Here is a 20318-nt window from a genome sequence, read left to right as displayed (position 1 = left end):
AATTGCAGGTTTTTTTGTTTTTGTTTTCGTTTTTGTTTTTTTGAGATGGAGTCTCACTCTGTCACCCAGGCTGGAGTGCAGTGGTGCAATCTCGGCTCACTGCAAACTCCGTCTCCCGGGTTCACACCATTCTCCTGCCTCAGCTTCCTGAGTAGCTGGGACTACAGGCGCCCACCACCAAGCCTGGCTAATTTTTTGTATTTTTAGTAGAGATGGGGTTTCACCGTGTTAGCCAGGATGGTCTCCATCTCCTGACCTCATGATCCGCCCACCTCGGCCTCCCAAAGTGCTGGGATTACAGGCGTGAGCCACCGCACCCGGCCAATTACAGGTTATTAAATTACTTATTGCAGTGTATTTTGTCATGTGAAATTAGTCATTACAAATATAAGCCAAATTAAAAGAGAATGAAATGAAATTCCTTCTTGGTTACATTATTTTGATACTTCTACAGCTGTTTTCACTGTGTAAGCTAATTTTTAAGTACTTTTTTATGTGGCAATGTTGCTTCAAAAACATTTTAAAGAATAATTTCCAGTTTCCTTTTTTAAAAAAGGAAATTAAATGAAAAGCAATTTCCAACCAAATGAAGTTCACCAGGAATATACAATTATGAAAAAAAATTACTTGTCAGAGACATCACAAAGGCAGAGTTCCAACACAACATAACAAATGGCCGATAGTGATCATGTTTATCAAAGAATTTGGTATTTCTTTACATACTTTAAAATGGATTAAATTTGAAAAGTAAAAAAATATAATACCTGTTCACATTTTCACCAGGCATTTTTGGATTCGTTGCACTATTATCAGTGAAAGAAGAAAGTATTTTAAAAGTTGAGTCATAATTTCTCATAACATTACTAAGTTAGCATCAACATTACTGGGACTTAAAGCCTCAGTCCCAACTACTTGTTTTGGCTGAAAGTATGTGAAACTCATATATATGTGTGGATTACCAACACCACCCTGCAATGAAAGGGATTAGCTCTGTCACAACAAAATGAAAAGCATATAGCTGAGATAGGCATAACTGCTAAATATTTTGTTACTTCAACTTTTAAAGCAATATCTATAAATTCCATTTCCCAGCTTACCAGGTGGGTCCTGATAAGAACAGAGAAATTTTCTCCTGAACATGATGTATACCTCCAAACCCACAGAAGAAAATGTGGCATCTACCTAATGCTCTCAAATTGTAGTGAACATAATAATCACCTCTGTATTGAAGATTTGGTATTTTGGGCCACTAGGCACCCAATCTCTCTTTTTATTAGCACCATGTGCTGGATTGTCTGTTTTCGACTTGGACAGTAAAGCACCAGGTCTAAGGCCCCATGCAGAAAATAGTTAACACAGCAGACCTGAAACTGCTGCCTTAAAAAATCCTGCTTGAAAAGTTGGCTTTGGGTTGATGTCTGGGGACTTGGATTTTGAGAGGATTTCCACCATTCCCAGAACTGATAAGAGTGGCTTGCTGTGCCTAGACTGTTTGTACAAACAATACGATTTACGCTGAACATCTGCTTTACTCTGGAAGTCTGGAATGTTGGTTCATGCTGGGCAGAGGGTACTTATGTGACCAGCCCTCAATAAAAACCTCAGGTACTAAGTCTTTCACACGCAGACTTAGGAAACAACATTTCAAACATGCTGTCATAAACTGTTGCTGGAGGAATTAAGTATGTGTGTGACTCTACCGGAGAAGAATTCTTGGAAGTTTGTACCTGGTTTCCTCTGGACTTCACTCATTGTGCCCTTTCCTTTTGCTTGTTTTGCTTTGAATCCTTTCACTGTAATAAATCATAGCCATGAGTATGACTGTATGCTGAGTCATGTGAGTCCTGCTAGCCAAATCGTCAAACCTGGAATAGTCTTGGGAACCCCCACACAGTGAAAACAACACATACCAGAATCCCTTTCTCTATAGGGTTAGAATTGGCCAATGAAAGAAATTGTGCAGCATTTGGAAAACAAGCACCACACAGAAGTTATTACTCTCAGAAAGTCGCAGCAGTCAGACATGGTAATGGACAGACACAAACATATTCAGTGGGTCACAGACGATCCTTACTTTCCTACTCTGAGCTCATATCAACTGCTGGCTTCATTGTTTGTATTAGTCCATTTTCACACTGCTATAAAGACATACCTGAGCCTGGGTAATTTAATTTATACAGAAAAGAGGTTTAATTGACTCACAGATCTGCATGACTGTGGAGGCCTCAGGAAACTTACAATCATGGCAGAAGGGAAAGCAGGCACATCTTACATGGCAGCAGGTGAGAGAGAGAGCAAAAGCAGGGAAAACTGCCCCATAAAACCATCAGATCTCATGAGAACTCACTCACTATTAGAAGAACAGCATGGGGAACCCACCTGTACGATCCAGTCAACTCCACTGGGTTCTTTCCTCGACATATGGGGATTATGGGGATTATAATTCGAGATGAGATTTGGGTGGGGACACAGAGTCAAGCTGTTCAATTCCACAGAGTCATTGTTCAATTCCACCCCCAAGCACACCACCAAGCCCTTGGCTCCTGGCCTGCATAGGTGGAAGCTTCCACAAAGGCAGTGGCTTCCACACATCTCTCCATAATCTCCCAGATGCTATCCCACCTGAAAACCAAATATACACAGTTTCTTGCACTTTTCATCTTGAGTGTATATGCAACAAAGACACATATATAAAAAGGCAAGTACAACAATGTGTGACTAAGATCCCCTGCTCCTAAATGACAGGCTATTGTTGTCAGGTATTTTATTTTGTTCCTTTTCAAACCATAAAATTAAAATGCTATTATTATTAAAGGCAGAGTGCTTTTGTTTAAATTTGTCTGTATGTTTTACCAATTTATTTACTCATATTCTTTCTTGTATCTCAGACTGTCATTCCACGGCCACTTTCTTCTTATTTAAGTACACATAATAAAGTTAATTTAGTCAAGTCTTGTGGTAAATGTTCCCATTTTTTATTGACCCCATAATAATTTACATATTTATGGGGTACATATGAGTATTTGTTACATGCATAGAATATGTAATAATCAAGTAAAAGTATTTGGGTATCCATCTCCTTGAGTATCATTTCTGTGTCACAAACATTTCAAGTCCTCTCTTGCAGCTACTTTGAAATACACAATACATTCATTGTGCTAACTATAGTCACCCTACTCTGCTATTGAAAATCAGAACTTATTTATTCCAACTCACTGTGTGTTTGTACCCATTTACCAATCACTCTTGATCACCCTCCCTCCCACCCACATGCACTTCCCAGCCTCTGGTAGCTATCATTCTATTCTTTATCTCCATGAGATCAACTTTTATAGCTCCCACATATGGGTGAGAACATGTAATATTTGTCTTTCTGTGCCTGGCTCATTTCATTTAACATAATGACCTCCAGTTCCAATCATGTTGCTGCAAATGACATGATTTCATTCCTTTTTATGGCCAAATAGTATTCCATTGTGTATATATACCATATTTTCTTTATTCATTCATCCATTGATGGACAGTTAGGCTGATTCCATATCTTTGCTATTGTGAATAGTGCTATAATAAACATAAAGGTGCAGATATTCCTTTGATATACTGATTCCCTTTCCTTTAAATAAATACCCAAAGTAGGATTACTGGATCATATAGTAGCTCTACTTTTTATTTTTTGAGAAATCTCTATACTGTTTCACATAATGAATGTACTGATTTACATTCCCACCAACAGTGTAAAAGAGTTTTCTTTTTTTCCACATCCTCACCTGCATCTATTATTTTTTGTCTTTTTTATAATAACCATTCTAGTAAGATGATATCTCATTGTGGTTTTGATGTTCATTTCCCTGATAATTAGGAATGTTGAGCAATTTTTTTAAACCTGTTGGCCATTTGTATGTCGTCTTTTGAGAAATGTTTACTGATGTCCTTTACCCACTTTTTAATTATTTAGTTTTAAAAAATTGAGTTGTTTGAGTTCCTAGCATATTCTGGATATTAGCTCCTTGTTGGATAAATAGTTTGCAGATATTGTCATATTGTCTCCTGTTCAAAAAGTTGTCTTTTTATTCTGTTGATTGCTTTGCTGTGCAGAAGCTTGTAAGTTTAATATAATCCCATTTGTCTATTTTTGTTTCTGTTGTCTACGGTTTTGGGGTCTTAGCCATAAAATCTTTGCCTAGACCAATGTCCTGAAGTGTTTTCCCTAATGTTTTCTTCTAGCAGTTTTATAGTTTGGGGTCTTACATTTAAGTCCTTAATCTGTCTTGAGTTGACTTTTGCATACAGTGAGAGATAAGGGTGTAATTTCCTACTTCTGCAAACTGTTACACAGTTTTCCCAGTACCGTTTATTGAAAAGGTTGTCCTTTCCCGAATGCATGTCCTAAGTGAGTTGGTTGAAGATCAGTTGACTATAAATACATAGATTTATCTCTTGATTGTCTATTCTGTTACTTCGGTCTGTTTGTCTGTTTTTATACCAATACCATGCTATTTTGTTTATTATAGCCTTGTAATATATTTTGAAATCGGGTAGTGTGACACTTCCAGCTTTGTTCTCTTTTGCTCAGGATTGCTTCGGCTATTCGGGCTCTTGTTTGGATCAATACAAATTTTAGAATTGCCTTTTTCTAAGTCTGCGAAAAATGACATAAATAATTTGATAGGAATTGCACTAAATCTGTAGATTGCTTTGAGCACTATAATCATTTAAATGATGTTAATTCTTACAATCCATGAGCATGGAATGTCTTTCCATTTCTTTGTTTCCTCTTCAATTTCTTCCATCAGTGCTTTTTTAGTTTTCCTTGTAGAGATGGCTCACCTTTTTTAGTTAAAATTATTCCTAGGTATTTTTTTGTAGCTATTGTAAATGGGATTGCCTTCTTGATTTCTTTCTCAGCTAGTTCATTATAGGTATATAGAAATGCTACAGACTTTTGTATGTTGATTTTGTATCTTGCAACTTTACTGAAAGTATTAATCAGATCTACGTTTTTTGGTGGAGTCTTTAGGTTTTACTAGATGTATGATCATATCATCAGCAAAAAGTAAAATTTCGCTTCCTTTTTCAAATTTGGATGTCTTTTACTTCTTTTTCTTGCCTGATTATGCTGGCTAGGATTTTCATTACTATGTTGAATAGGAGTCGTGAAAGTTAGCATCCTCATCTTATTCCAGTTCTCAGAGAAATGGCTTTCAGTTTTTCCCCATCCTATACAATGTTAGTTGTGGATTTGTCATATATGGCCTTTTTTATGTTGAGGTATGTTCCTTCTATGCCTACTTTGTTGCAAGTTTTTATTGTGAAGCGATGTTAAATTCTATCAAATGCTTTTTCTGCACCAATTGAGATTGTATGTAATCAACTGTATTAATTTTCTGCTTCATTTTGTTGATGTGATGTATCATGTTCATTGATTTTTATATGTTGAACCATCCTCGAGACACATCCCTCTTGATCATGGTATATTATTTTTTTATGTGCTGTTGGAATCAGTTTGCTAGTATTTGGGGGAGAATTTTTGCATCTGTGTGCATAAAGAGAGTTTGGTGTGTAGTTTTCTTTTTTGTTGAATCTGGTTTTGCCATCAGGTTAATTCTTGCCCCATAGAATGAGTTAGGGAAAAGACCCTTCTGTTGGATTTTTTGGAATAGTTTGAGGAGACTGGATGTTAGTCCTTCTTTAAAGTTTAATAGAATTTGACAGTGAAGCCGTCTGGTTCTGAACTTCTCTTTGTTGGGAGACATTGTATTACTGCTTCAACTTTGTCATTTGTTATTGGTCTCTTCAGGTTTTCTATGTCTTCCTGATTCAATCTTGGAAGGTCGTGTGTGTCTAGGAATTTATCCATTTTGTCTAGGTTTTCTAGTTTGCTGATGTGTAGTTGCTCATAATAGTCTCATGATCTTTTGTATTGCTGTGGGATCAGTTGTAATGCCTTCTTTTTCATTTCCGATTGTGTTTATATGGGTCTTCTCTCTTTTTTATTGGTTACTCCAGGCAGTGATTCATTGATTTTATTTATTCTTTTCAAAAAAACAATTTTTTATTTTATTAATTCTTTATATTACTTTTTTAGTCTTTATTTCATTTAGTTCTGCTCTGATTTTTATTATTTATTGCCAACTACTAATTTTGTGTCTGGTTTATTCTTGCTTTTTTAGTTAGTTGAGGTACATCACTAGGTTGTTAATTTGGGTCTTAATAAAAGTATATTCTTACTTTTTTGATGTAGGCATTTACTGCTATAAACTTCCCTTATAGCATTGCTTTTGCTGTTTCTCACAGGTTTGACATGTTGTGTTTACATTTTCATTTGTTTCAGTAATTTTTTAAAAAATGTTCTTGCTAATTTCTTCATTGACCCAATGTCATAATGTCATGCAGGATCATCCATCTATTTGTACAATTTCAAAAGTTCCTCTTGTTATAGATGTCTAGTTTTATTCCATTGTGGTCTGAGAAGATACTTGATATGATTTCAATTTTTAAAAATTTGTTGAGACTTGTTTTGGGTCTTCACATATGGTCTATCCTGAAGAATGTTCCATGTGCTGATAAAAATATGTGTATTCTGTAGCCATTGAACAAAATGTTCTGTAAATGCCTGTTAGGGCATTTGGTCTAACGTGTTAATTTTCTGTCTAGATTATCTGTCTAATGCAGAGAGTGGGGTGTTGAAGTCTCCAACAATTATTGTATTGGAGTCTATATCTCCCTTTAAATTTAATAACACTTGTTTTATATATCTGGGTGCTCCAGTGTTGAGTGCATATATATTTACTATTTAAAAAATTATTTAGAGACTGGGTCTCACTGTATTGATAAGGCTGGTCTCAAACTCCTGGCCTCAAGTGATCCTCCTGCCTTGACCCTCCCAAAGTGCTGGAATTATAAGCATGAGCCACTGCATCTGACCTATTTACTATTTTTATGTAGGCTGGCTGAATGATGTTTTTATAATAAAAATTTGACCTTCTTTGTCTCTTTTTACTGTTTTTGGCTTTAAGTCTGTTTAATCTATATATAGCTATTCCTGCTTGCTTTTGGTTTGCATTTTTGTGGAATATCTTTTTCCATCCCCTTACTTACAGTCTATATATGTCTTTACATAGGAGATGAGTTTCTGGTAGGCAACATCTAGTTGAGTCATGTTTTTTGTTTTTGTTTTAATCCATTCAGCCAATTTTTTTCTGGGCTTTTGTAAATGTATCAATTGGAGTCTGTTGCTGAAGAACTATTGTGTTCCATTGGAGGCATCATATTTCCTTGCTTTTTCATGTTTCCTGTGTATTTACATTGATATCTGTGCATCTGGTATAACAGACTTCTTTCAATTTTTTGAATTTGTTTTCTTAAGGGAGGACTTTTTCTTGAAGATGTATCTATGGTGTTGGTTGGGTGGCGTACCTTGGCTTTGATTCTGGGTGTATGCGTGAATGTAGACTCTGTATGATTTCTTTGGCTGTAAATAGCATCAGTGGTATCTGATTTTCTTGGTGACGTAGGGTGTGGTTATTAATGTAGGCCGTGGTGAAGTTTTGTTGAGTACTAGGATGCCAAGTGGGCCAGTCTTTGGGCCCCAGTGGTGGCAGTGGTGGGCTGAGGCCTGTCCTTGGGCCCCTGAGCAGCTTATGCTGGCACCAGAGTCAGCAGGTCCAAGCTGGCTGATCCTTGCACCTCCAAGTGGCTTGCTTGGATGTCAGTAGTGGCAGTTGTGGGCCAAGAAGGCAGTGAGGTTCTCAGGCCTCTAGGCAGCCAGCATGGGATGGGCAGTGTCAGTCACAGGGGCAGGACAACCCTCTGGGTCCTAAGTGGTGCATGCTGGTGTTGGTGGTGGCTGCAATGGGCTGGATGGGCTAGTCTCCAGCCCAAATGTGGCACATGCAGGTAGGTACCAGAGGTGGTTGTATCATCAGGTGAGTAGGCCCAACCTCATGCCTCCCTGGGAGGAGTGCTCAGGTGCCAATAGTGGTGGATTGAACTGGACAATTCCCAGGTTCCCAGACTATACGCTCTGGCACGAGGGGTTGAAGCCAGGCCAAGCAGGCTTGTCCTCAGACCCCCTAATTTTGTGTACAGGTGGCTTCCATGTTAGGCAGAAGCAGGGAAATCCCCAGGCCTCCAGCAGAATGCTGGAGTTGGACATAGCAGTGGCCATGCTGCAGCCCTGCCACTGAGAAGGGCAGGAACACCTTCGATGATGGCAGCCTAAGTTGGTGGATGGAAAACATGCACTGCACTCATGTTTTAGCCTCTGTGGCAACAGCCTAAGCCTCACTCACACTTCAACTCTGGTGCCACTGGGCCCCAGGACAATGCTTAGTCTGTCGTGGGCTAGGCTTTCAAAATGGTGCCTTACTGTAGCTGTCTATGACTCAGGGGGAATGTGGGACCCAGCACAATTCCTTCCCTGGAGCAGTGCCATTATGCCGTCTCCAAGTAGCTCCCCATGCTAGTTTCAGAGCCTGTGAGGGTCTAGGTTCTTTCCTGCGACTAGGATTGCAGAATTATGGTAGAACCAGAGTCCGCAGGGGGTCACTCATTTACCCTTTCCCTGTATTCCCCACTCCCAGACAATCCTGGCTGAGAAGGCTGCCTCGCTTCTTTCTCCTTCCTTGCTTTAGGTTTTTCTGTCATTTTCCTGTTGAATTCCAGTGTTCTGTTTTGGATGATCCATTCAAAGTGTGATTACTCACTATTTTGGTTCTTCTTCGGGCAGGAGGTGAGTATGAAATGCTTCTAGTTGGCCATCTTGAAGTCCGTTCCCAGATGTTTTGATTATATAGAAATAACTTCATTTTTCCATTTTTATTGAAGATAAGTATTACAAATACAGAAATTTTGGTTGATGCTGATTTTTCTTCAGCACTCTAAAGATATTTTTCCTGTTTTCTCCATATTATTTATGTTGAGGAAACTACATAATTATTCTAATTGTAATTTCTGCAAGTTATTTGCCTTTCCTTTCCACTTGTTTTTAAGATTGCTTTGTTTTTAGTGTTCTGTACTTTCACTATATAGTGTCCAGGTGTACATTTCACTTGATTTATCTTGATTTGCATATATTATCCCTCTTATATTTGTTAATTTCCCTCTTATATTTGTTAATTTGTGTCTTTCATAAGTCCCAGAAAATGTATAATCTTTTCAAATATTACATCTTCTCTGATCTCTCAATTCTTCCCTTCTTGGAATCCTACTAGATCTTTTCATTTGGTACTCCATATAGTTTTTACCGCTTGCAATAATGACTTTTGTTATTTCCATTTTTATTAAAGTATAAATTACATAAGGCAAATTTACCCTTTTTAATATACAGTTCTGTAAGTTTAACAAACACATACAGTCACATAACCCCCACTGTATCCAAGAATTGGACTCATTCCATTACTCCTAAAAATGACCCTGTGCCATGTTATAGTTAACTCCACTGCCCAACCCAAGATCCTGGCCACCACTGATCTTGCTGTCACTATAGCTATGCCTTTTCCAGAATGTCAAATACATAAAATTATAGAGTGTAGAGCCTTTAAGTCTGGCTCCTTTCACTTAGCATAATACATTTGAAATTCATGCATATTGTAGGCTGGGCGTGGTGGCTCACGCCTGTAATCCCAGCACTTTGGAAGGCCCAAGCTGGTGGATCACGAGGTCAGGATTTCAAGACCAGCCTGGCCAACAAAGTGAAACCCCATCCCTACTAAAAATACAAAAATTATCTGGGCATGGCAGCGTGTGCCTGTAATCCCAGCTACTTGGGAGGCTGAGGCAGGAGAATTGCTTGAACTGGGACCCGGGAGGTGGAAGTTGCAGTGAGCCAAGCACCACTGCACTCCAGAGTGAGCTACAGAGCTAGACTCCATCTCAAAAAAAAAAAAAAAAAAAAAAAAATTAGACGGGTGTGGTGGCACATGCCTGTAATCCCAGCTACTCGGGAGGCTGAGGCAGGAGAATCGCTAGAACCCGGGAGGAGGAAGTTGTGGTGAGCCGCGATCGCGCCATTGCACTCCAGCCTGGGCAACAAGAGAGAAACTCTGTCTCAAAAAAAAAAAAAAAAAAAAAATTACTGTTTTATGATTCAGTAATCTGTTCCTTTTTAATGCTAAGTGGTATTCAAATGTATAATTATTCCATAATTTGTCTATCCATTCTCTAGTTGAGAGACATTTGGGTTGACTTTAGTTTTTTAGTTTTTGGAAATAACAAGTAAAGCCCCTATGAATACTCACATCCAGATTTTCATGTGAACATAAGTTATTATTTCACTTGGGGCACACCTAAGTGTGGGATTGCTGAGTTGTATGATAAGTGCATGTGTAACTTCAAAAGAAACTAGCTGACTGATTTCCAAAGTCACTGAGTTATTTTGCGTCCCCACCTCTCTTGTGTAAGAGAGTTGCGCTTGTTCCACATCTTTGCCATTTTTGGTATTTTCCTTTTATGTATTTTTTAAGCCGTTCTAATAGGTATGTAGTGATATCTTATTGTGGTTTTAATGACCATATTCTTTATAACTAATTTTACTGAGTGATGTTTATGTGCTTATTTTCCATGGGTTTTTTTTTTTGGTGAAGTGTCTATTCAAGTTTTCGTCCATTTTTTTCATTGTTTAGTTTTCTATTAATGAGTATTGAGAGCTATTTACATAGCCTGCATACAATTACTTTATCAGATATATGATTTGAAAACATTTTCTCAGTCTGTGGCTTCTGTTTTTATTCTCTTAAAAGTGTCTTTGCAGGAGTAGAAGTTTTTCTTTTTGATGACTTCAATCCATCAATTATTTCTCATATTGATCATGTTTCTAGTATAGTATCTAAGAACTCCTTTCTTCCACTCAAGGCCACTAAAATTTTTTCTATTTTTTTTCTAGAAGTTGTGTAGTTTCAATCTTACATTTAGATTTATGATTCATTTTGAGTTAATTTTTGCATACAGTGTAACATATAGATCAAGGTTCATCATATGTATGTGGATAGTCAATTGATCCAACATCATTTGTTGAAAAGGACTATCCTTTCTATAATGAATTGTCTTTGTACCTTCATCAATAATTAATTAGATATATATACTTTGTGAGCTCTTTATGATATGGTTTGGCTCTGTGTCCCCACCCAAATTTCATCTTGAATTGGAATTCCCAAAATCCCCACGTCGAAGGCAGGACCTGACGAGAAGTAATTGGATCACGGGGGCAGTTTCCCCCATGGAGTTCTTGTGATTGTCAGTGAGTTCTCAAAAGAGATGATGGTTTTATAAGGGGCTTCCCCCTTTGCTCATTTGCTGTCTTGCCTGCCACCATTTAAGACGTGCCTCTTCCCCTTCTGCCATGATTGTAAGTTTCCTGAGGCCTCCCCAGCCCTGAGAAACTGTAAGTCAATTAACCCTCTTTTCTCTATAAACTACCCAGTCTTGGGTATGTCTTTATAGCAGTGTGAGAACAGACTAACACATTTCTGTCCTATTAGTTTATATATACATCCTTTCTCTAAAGTTGTCTTCACTCTGGCATTAGAGTAAGTCTTGAATTCAGATAGTGTTTCTTTAGTACTGTGCTGACAATTTTAGACCTTTGCCTTTCTATATAAACTTTATAATCATTTCGTATATCTACCAAATAACTTCTTGAGTAAGCTTTGGTGTTTTCTGTCTTTAAAGGATTTGGTCCACCTCATCTAAGTCAACAAATTTATTGGCATAAAGTTGTTAATATTCCCTTCCTATACTTTTAACATCTATAGGTTCTATACTAGTGGCCCATCCTTCATTTTGGATATTTGTTATTTCTTGCTTGTCTCTTTTTTGTTGGTCAATTTAGCTAAAGGTTTATCCATTATTACTTCATTTTCTCTGCCCCAATCTCTCTCTCCTCTTCTTCTGGGATTTCAGTTACACATATTTCAGACTGCCTGATTTTTTTATATGGGTTACTGAGGCTTTTTCTTCTTCCTTATTTCCCCAGTCTTTTTCTTCTCTAAGCTTTTTGTTGGTTTGTCTTCAAATTCACAACCCTTTTCTTTTTAGGGTACAATCTGTCATCATTTAGTGAATTTCTGACTAATATATCATCATTTCTGGCACTGTATTTTTCATTTCTAAAATGTACACTTGGTTATTTTTTACAGAATACATTTCTCTCTAGAGAGTATCCATCTGTTTACTTACTGTGTCCAACATTTCTTTTAAATCTTTGATCATATTTATGAAACTATTAATTCCAATGTCCACGCTTTCTCTAGTCTTGTTTTTTTTTTGTTTGTTTTTTGTTTTTTCTTTTTGGTTTTGTTTTGTTTCTTTTTGAGACGAAGTCTCACTCAGTCGCCTAGGCTGGAGTGCAGTGGCATGATCTCGGCTCATTGCAACCTCCGCCTCCCAGGTTCAAGTGATTTTCCTGCCTCAGTCTTCTGTGTAGCTGGGATTACAGGCACGCACCACCACGCCTAGCTAATTTTTGTATTTTTAGCAGAGATGGAGTTTCACCATGTTGGTCAGGCTGGTCTTGAACTCCTGACTTCATGATCTGCCCGCCTCGGCCTCCCAAAGTGCTGAGATTACAGGCGTGAGCCACTGTACCCGGCCTCTGGTCTTGTTTTTAATTGATTTTTTTCTCATGAGGATGAGTCACATTTTCCTGATTTTTCAAACCTCATAAAATTTTTGCTGTATGCTGAACATTACCAACGTGATTTGTCGGAGAGCTGGAATATTGTTGTTTTATTTTTAATGAGTTTAGTTTTAAATCCTGTTCTTTAGTTAATTTATTGGGAGATCAGCTTGATCCTATTGAGGCTTGACTTTGAACTCTGTTTAGGTATATCTATAGTAGCCTTATTCTAGGACTGATGTATCCTTTTCGATAAGTTATGGCCTTTGTGGGATCTCAGTGCAACCCATTTCCTAACGTATATCCTTTTGGGGGTCTTACTTGCATACTCAAAGTGTTCACCAAAGTCTCTTTACTTGCCGGTTGGATGTCTTTCAGCAATCTGTAACCTCTGGAATCTCCATTTAGTTCAGAGCCCCCAGGGGCTGTTCTTTGCCAGGTTTCACTGAGTCTTACCCTATGCTTGTTCAGCTTAAAATTCAGCTAAATAAGCAAGGGGATCCCAGTGCAGATTTCTGGAGCTCCTACTTTGTACAGCTCTCTCATCTCTGATATTATGCCCCTCAACGTTCAATTGCCTCATTATCTCGACTTCAGTTTTTCTTTCCTCCATTCCGTGAGACTGCTGCTCTGTTTAGGTTCCACAAATTTTGTGTTGTATTTTCAAAGCTGGAGGGAAGGTGAAACTCACCTTTTTTGCTCCTTTTATGTCAAGGTCATAGTGCCACACTGTTGTCCAATGCCTAAACACTGCTGTTTCATATATTTGTCTAAATTAACAATTGTTTATTGTAGGAAGGTACATCCAACACTCATTATTCTATCATGGATAGAATCATAAATTCATTAAAAAAATTATTTAATATAGAATAGCTACTTTGTATTTTGTTTCATATCAATATCTGAAGTCCTTGGCATAGAATTCTGTTCACTTTGATTTATACGGATTCTTACTCATAGTCAGTTTTTTCTATGAGTTTAATGATCTTTGCATGCGAGCTTTTATTTGTTTGATCTTAATATGTGACGATCCTAGGAACTGATGAAGTAATGGACTTTCCCCCAAAAGAATTTGTAATTGCTACTGCTGAAAGCCAGGGGGCACTACCAACCTGGGTCCACTTTGGCCCACTTCTAGGACCCTGGACTTAACGCAAGAGCCTGATGTTCTGCTTTCCTACCTTGCAGTGGCTTAGTCTTCAGATCTAGATAGCTAGAGAGGTCCATTTTTTCCAGTTTTCTAGTTGCTCACTGCTCCTTACTCTGACTTCAGTGTCCTATTTTGTTATTTTTTGTGTGTGTGGAGGAATTTGGGGGAATTTTTTTAGTCCCCTACCCCATACCTGCCCCCTTCAAAAAAAAAAAAAAAAAGAGAGAGAACAGAAAAAATAAAAGAAATGAAATGAAAGAAAGAGGTAAACTATTAATATTTATTATACATATTAACAATGGAGCTGTCATCTTGTCAGAAGGTTAAGTTGAGTCATATAAGTATTCTGAGGGAAGATTGGGAGTTCTACAACTCAGAAGAATTCACAACAGTCTCAGGAATTCTCTCCACTTTGGCATATGGCCATATACTTTATCTAGGTAAGTGGATTTAAGGAGGATATTATAAACTATTCCTCACAAAATGTACACATGGCTTAAGAAGAATCTTGCAAAGAAATTGTATGTAACACAAATAATAAAAGCACAGTACAGGTTTTAAAATATGGCAGACTTGATACTTCTGATTTTAGCACTTTATCAGCTTCATTACAAGGAAAAAGCAATGATAATGCAATCAGATGTCACAATGTCAGCCAACATTTTTAAAAATTAAAAATATTAGAATTATGTGAAATATGAATTTATATGCATTATCCTTCACTATTATCTGAGTCTAATTACATATTGTTTCTTGAGATGTTAGCTATTATAAAGCTACCAGATTAGCAAAATATTTTTAACATAAACAGAAAATAAAGATAATTTTCTGTATTTTTTCTGTGATGTTAGAAGTCATGCAATATTGAATCCATTACTTTGCAAAAAGACAGATTTTTTTCTTTTTTCTCAAGATAGGGTCTTGCTTTACTAACCAGGCTGAAGTGCAGTAGTGTGATCATAGCTCAATGCAGCCTTGAAAATCTGAGCTCAAGTGAGCCTCCCACCTCAGCCTCCCAAATAGCTGAGATTACAAGAGCATGACATCATGCTAGATAACTTTATTATTATTATTATTACTATTTTAGTAGAGACGAGATCTGCTATGTTGCCTAGGCTAGTCTGGAATTCTTGGGCTCAAAGGATCCTCCTGCCTCAGCTTCCCAAACTGCTGGGATTACAAGCATGAGCCACCATGTCCTGTGAAAAGAGAAAGATTTCTTATTACCAACAGACAAAAAGGAACACATCAGTTGGGAATATAGTGCTATTTCCTGCTGTGGTTAAAAAAATGGCTGGGAATAAAAAAAAAAACAGAGAAAAATATTTGTTGACAAAACTAAAATGCAAACCTATTGGTCAACCAAGGCAGAAAAAGGGGTGGGGCAGGGGAAGGCTGAAGATTTGAAGAAAAAGGCATTTGAACAAATAAGCATTATGAAAGCTTTGCTGTGTGTGCAGTTGAATGAAAGCATAAATATTTCTAACTATGTCTTAGCTTACGGTGTTGGCTTAATTCTGTTTAGTTTTTTTCTGTGCCATCAAAGTAAAAGTACCAAATACCAGGTGTCCTTATCAGTAAACAACTTCCTTAATAAGAACAATGTTTTATGAAAATCGATGAAGCAGTTCCCATCAATTTAAAAAGGAGTTCATACAGAAGTACAGAGATAGTACCACGTGATAATTTTGTATAAATAAGACTTTTAAAAAAGTTTAATTTTCACGCACTTTGAAATGAGAGGTGAAGAAAATCTTTTGTATTATACAGATGTTTACTATTTATTTGGTGGCAAGCTTTTTTTTTCATGATGACTGGTGGCTTCGAGTAGCATGTTACCTATCAGATTTTTTTAAAAAAATTAAAAAAAAATTTCCCTTCAAGGTAGATGTGGTAACAATAACTAAGAAATTTAATACTTTGAAAAAACCTGTGCTAGGATGAGAGCATTTAGAAAATAGATATTTGAAAGTGTTTCAGTTTTGTGATTTTTTTCTGAAAAAACTTAAAATATAAATACGTCACATATATAAATTTTCGTATCTGCACACTTGAAAATCATGGGAACAGAGTTTCCCAATCTGCTTAAAAATCTTTCAGATAAATGGTTTTGCAACCATTTTGCTGAAAATTTCTAAATGTTATGTCTTCTAGTTTGACAGGAAAACTGAATGACATTAGGGAAGATGAATATTTGTTAGCCAAATTACTAGTTTGATAGGAAAACTGATTGACATTAGGGAAGATGGATATTTGTTATCCAAATTACTAGTTTGATAGGAAAACTGATTGACATTAGGGAAGATGGATATTTGTTAGCCAAATTACATTTCAAAAAGCTTTTGTATCACTGGGTGGACGAAATGGGAAAATGAGTTTTATGGTTTAGAAATACAGCCAATAAAGTAGTTCTTCCATTTTTAACTTTGCATTTTGTGAGGTCTCAGCTATTAAAACCCTAAACCCACATAAACTCTTCTTAGAACTAGAATTTTAAATTTCAGTATCACAAAGTACATAACAAGAAATGTCAAAAATAATGAAGTATATTCAGCCCCATTGCTTTGTATTTGTGTCATTGGTAAAATAACATTAAAAATTACTTTTAACCATTTTTATTTCGTGTTTATGTTTTAAGTTCGAATTTAATTTAAAAAGTGAATATATATGTATTGCAGTGTATGTGCGAAAGTTCTTTTTTTAATGAACAGATGCACAAATAATTTTGATTGTTTATAATAACCTGTTAAGCAAGTCACTATTATAATCAACTGTTTATAATTTTGGTTTAGAATAGCCAACAAAATTTTTCTAAAATAGTTTTCCTAAAAAAATTCACGAGTAAAAATTTGGGAACAAGTAAAATGAGAAAACGGGAGAGAAAAATCACTCAAAATTCTACCATCTGTAGATAATCACTGTTGAAATTTTACTGCATACCTCTAGATTTCATTTTTTAACATATCTTCATCTTCCATAAACATAGGCTTATTCTTCATTTAAAACTGTTTGTCATAGAGAGTCTTTAAATAATTATTTAAAAGGAAATTTATATGAGATTTTGGGACAGAGATTAAAATTTAAAGACACAATACTCAGGGGCTCTGTTCTGCTGTGACCAAGACATAATTAACACTTGATGGGATTGTAACATTTGTTAAATTTAATTTATTGCTTGTCATGTAAATGGCCTTTAGATGTCTCAAATGTGCGGTTTAACTATGAAGTTACCAAGAAATAGTCTGACCAAATTTTGTGGCTTTTTACTTGCTTTACTTCAAATGGCCTATGTACCAAGGCAGAGAGATTAAAGGGAACTAAGATTTTGATAAGGCTTTTGTTTCTGTTCAGTATTACAACTGTATCCCAAACCAATAAAATATGGTTTATATACTAGAATTATTACTAGAATTCTAGTTATATACTAGAATTATTAACTGCATGTAGGAGGGTAGAGAACAGAACCAAGGGAGTGACTATGAATGGAGTAATTGTATCCTCAGAATTAAGCACTTATCTTCCAAAGGTATGGTCCTGGACTCGATCTTCTTACAGAACATTTTTTATCAATGACTAATACTACCAGAAAAAAAAAACAGTCACTGACACAGCAAATGAAACCTAGCTGGGAAACGAAAACTAAGAAGAGGAAGTCACATTCTCAATGACCAGATTAGAATCAAAATAAAAATTGGAGAAGTAGCAAGAAGTAAACAAAATGAGTAAGTCATATGGGTCGGCTAAAAGATGCAAGGAAGAAAAATAAGTTTCAAAAGGAGGAATAGCTAGCAATTGGCAAGTATCAAAGAAGAAAATTTAGGGGTTTTAACAAGCATCAATCTGACTATAATCAATAAAGTAGTGCTACCGTTTAAAAAGCAAACACATTATAAAATGTATTCCTTACTAAAATTTACCTGAATTTCTGCTTCCTAGTTGAGTGTCACTTGCAAACACTAATAACTTGTTCTTTTTCACCAGACCTGCCATTCACTCTAAGAGCAAATATGGAGAACCTAACCACTCAAACGACTGAAATAGTAACAGAAAAAACTAGTTTTGATGAAAGATTGAATGTAATTTTTTTCTCCTGCAAGAAATAGAGTAATTGAATAATTGTTTTTAATAGGAGCATACAGTTATAATGATAAAATACTATTGGATTTAGGCACTTACGTACCTCAAGTAACTTAAAAGTAGATTAGTTGTACTCAACTTTCATAAAACACCAAGAGAAAATGAAGTTAAATTGTATTAGGAAGGAGTTAATGTAGAATATAGAGGGATTTTATAATATGATAAAAGATTGGCTGAAAATCAGAACAACTGTAAGAATCTAGTATAATTTATATTGATAGATCTCTACTTTTCTTTAAGGGTGAAATGTGGTGTTACATGGAGGGTTGAAATCCAACCCTCTGCCAGACCTCAAGTTTTGTGATTTTTGTTTTAGGCAGTAACTAGAATAAATAAATTGCACCAAGATTTTTAAAGCTATAACGGAGGGAGCATGCTTGTTGATATTAAAACTACTACTGGTAATGCCAGAAGACATTTCTTTAAAGTACTGTAATTGTGTTACATCCTTAAACCTAAGTGCAGTATCAGCCGCAGATATCGGATTGTAGACTTCGTTTCAAAAAAAAAAAGACCTGGAATATACAGACAATTGGCAATATTCTAAGGAAGCAGTGTTCCTATTTTATTTTCCAGATGATGCTACTTTATGTTCCTTTTATTTTTCTTCTTACCACTTATTTTACAAATGATATATATTAACTATAGAATATTTAAAAAAGTAGAGACAAGCAAACAAGAACAAAAAAGTGCACGTGTAATTCCACAAATGAGAGAAGAAAATCAGCTAACATTTTCATGTATATTTTCAGACTTTTTTCAATATACATGTACATATAAAATATTTTATAATGTATACTTTTAATTTCATACATATTTAAACTTTTATAAAAACAGGAAATTTGTAATCTTTTGCTTGATTTAATATCATGAACATTATTTCCTATTACTAAGCCTACCTCTTCACTTTTAATGGTTGACATAATTTACATAATCCCTACCTTTGGTCATTTAAGTGTTTCCAAATGTTCACTCTTATTAACAACTTCAACAAATATCCCCAATATTGCTTGTTTTTTTTTTTTTTTTAAGTAAGCAGAGAATTGGAATAAATTAGAAATCCAGGGCACTTACTCATCCAACAGATACTTATTGAACACTTATTTGTGCCAGATATTGCATTAACTGGGAGCTGGGAAAACAGAACTGGTTAAGGCTAGATCTCCACTTTTAATTAACTTTCAGTCTCATGGAATAGAAAGATGAGCTGAGGAACTGGAGAGGACAAATCGCTCCTCTCTTTAAAGTAAATGTAGTTCAAGAGAAAGCTGCTGGGTCAGTGGCCAGGTGTGTATGTGTGTGTGTGTGTGTGTGTGTGTATACACATATATATTAACTAAGCAGTTTCTAGAATTAAAATCCCTAATGTTAATAGGCTTACGCATAAAATAGATTAATCCACAACATCTGCATGAGCCACGACCCTAGGAGCTGCAGAGCCATAAAAGCCGGACCCAGTCAGTACCCAGCAGCCTCGCCTCGGCTCCCGGCAGAGAACACCCTCTCCCCGGCCTCCCGGCGCTGGCGCGATCCCACCGCGGGGACCGCCGCCCGGGTCCCCGGCCGCTGCACCCCCTTCTCGCGTCCTACGCCTGGCGGCCAAAAACAAAACTGCCTAACCACTTCCACTTGGAGAAGCCCTCCTAGCCGAGAGGGGCATTCTGAAGATCAAGGGCGAGGCTGGAAAACAAACTTTGTTACGTGTTAACTTAGTCGGAGCAAAGCGATTCCTGGAAAGGAGTCTAAAACTGTGCTCAGCGTTTTTATAAAAAATTGTTTCAATGGATACACGGGGGAGCGGGGCCGTCTATGGCAGGGCTTCAGAGCAAGCAGGAGACTGGCTGGCCGGCGAGAGCAGGTGGCCCGCCGGCCGCATCCCGGCCTCCTCCTCCCCGCTCGCCTGCATTTGGACAACGGCTTCCGCGGCGGCCGGAGGGGAGCATCCTCTACACTGCCAACTCGCATCAATGGGACTTTCCTCGTGGGAACTGCCCCTCCCAGAGGACGTGCCCTCCGGGTCCGGCGTGGGCGGGCGGGCGCCGCGAACTCCTTGCAGACCTTGGGTCGGCTCAGTGCTCCCTCAGCGCCCGGGCCAAGCCTGCACCACCAGCCGCCGTCGCCGCCGAGGGGGCGGGGGAGGTGCCGCGGGGGGCGGGCGCGGCGCGCGGGGAGGGGAAGGGGTTCTCGCGCGATTGGGCGAGGTTTCCGGTGTTGTGACTGAAACCCGTCAATATGGCGGCGATCGGCCGCGGCCGCTCTCTGAAGAACCTCCGAGTACGAGGTAAGCCCGCTGCAACCCTCACTCCCCACCGCCCGGCGCCCGCCACCCCTGGCACTTGCCTTCCCCTGGCCCTGGGTGGGGGAGCGAGCCGGGGCGCTGGCCGGAGCCAGGGCAGCCGCAGCTGGCCTGCGAGCGAA

At 37.6% G+C, this 20318-nt stretch overlaps 1 protein-coding gene across 7 annotated transcripts in view; it reads left to right on the top strand.

The window, feature by feature from the left end:
* The first annotated feature begins 20074 nt into the window (after positions 1 to 20074).
* RICTOR (RPTOR independent companion of MTOR complex 2) overlaps positions 20075 to 20318 on the top strand; it is a 135572-nt gene continuing 135328 nt past the window's right edge. For 6 of the 7 annotated variants that reach the window (XM_054555505.1, XM_009240664.3, XM_063724089.1 and 3 more), the window contains exon 1: positions 20075 to 20181. In XM_054555505.1, coding sequence (XP_054411480.1) covers positions 20133 to 20181 — 49 coding nt within the window. In that variant the 5' untranslated portion in view covers positions 20075 to 20132. The remainder of the gene's footprint in view (positions 20182 to 20318) is intronic. The other variant, XM_054555502.1, reaches the window with a different exon arrangement.

This window comes from Pongo abelii, chromosome 4 (assembly GCF_028885655.2).
Source record: "Pongo abelii isolate AG06213 chromosome 4, NHGRI_mPonAbe1-v2.0_pri, whole genome shotgun sequence".
Taxonomy (NCBI): Eukaryota; Metazoa; Chordata; class Mammalia; order Primates; family Hominidae; genus Pongo; species Pongo abelii.
Note: the sequence above shows the minus strand (reverse complement) of the source record. Positions and strands in the feature narration are given on the sequence as shown.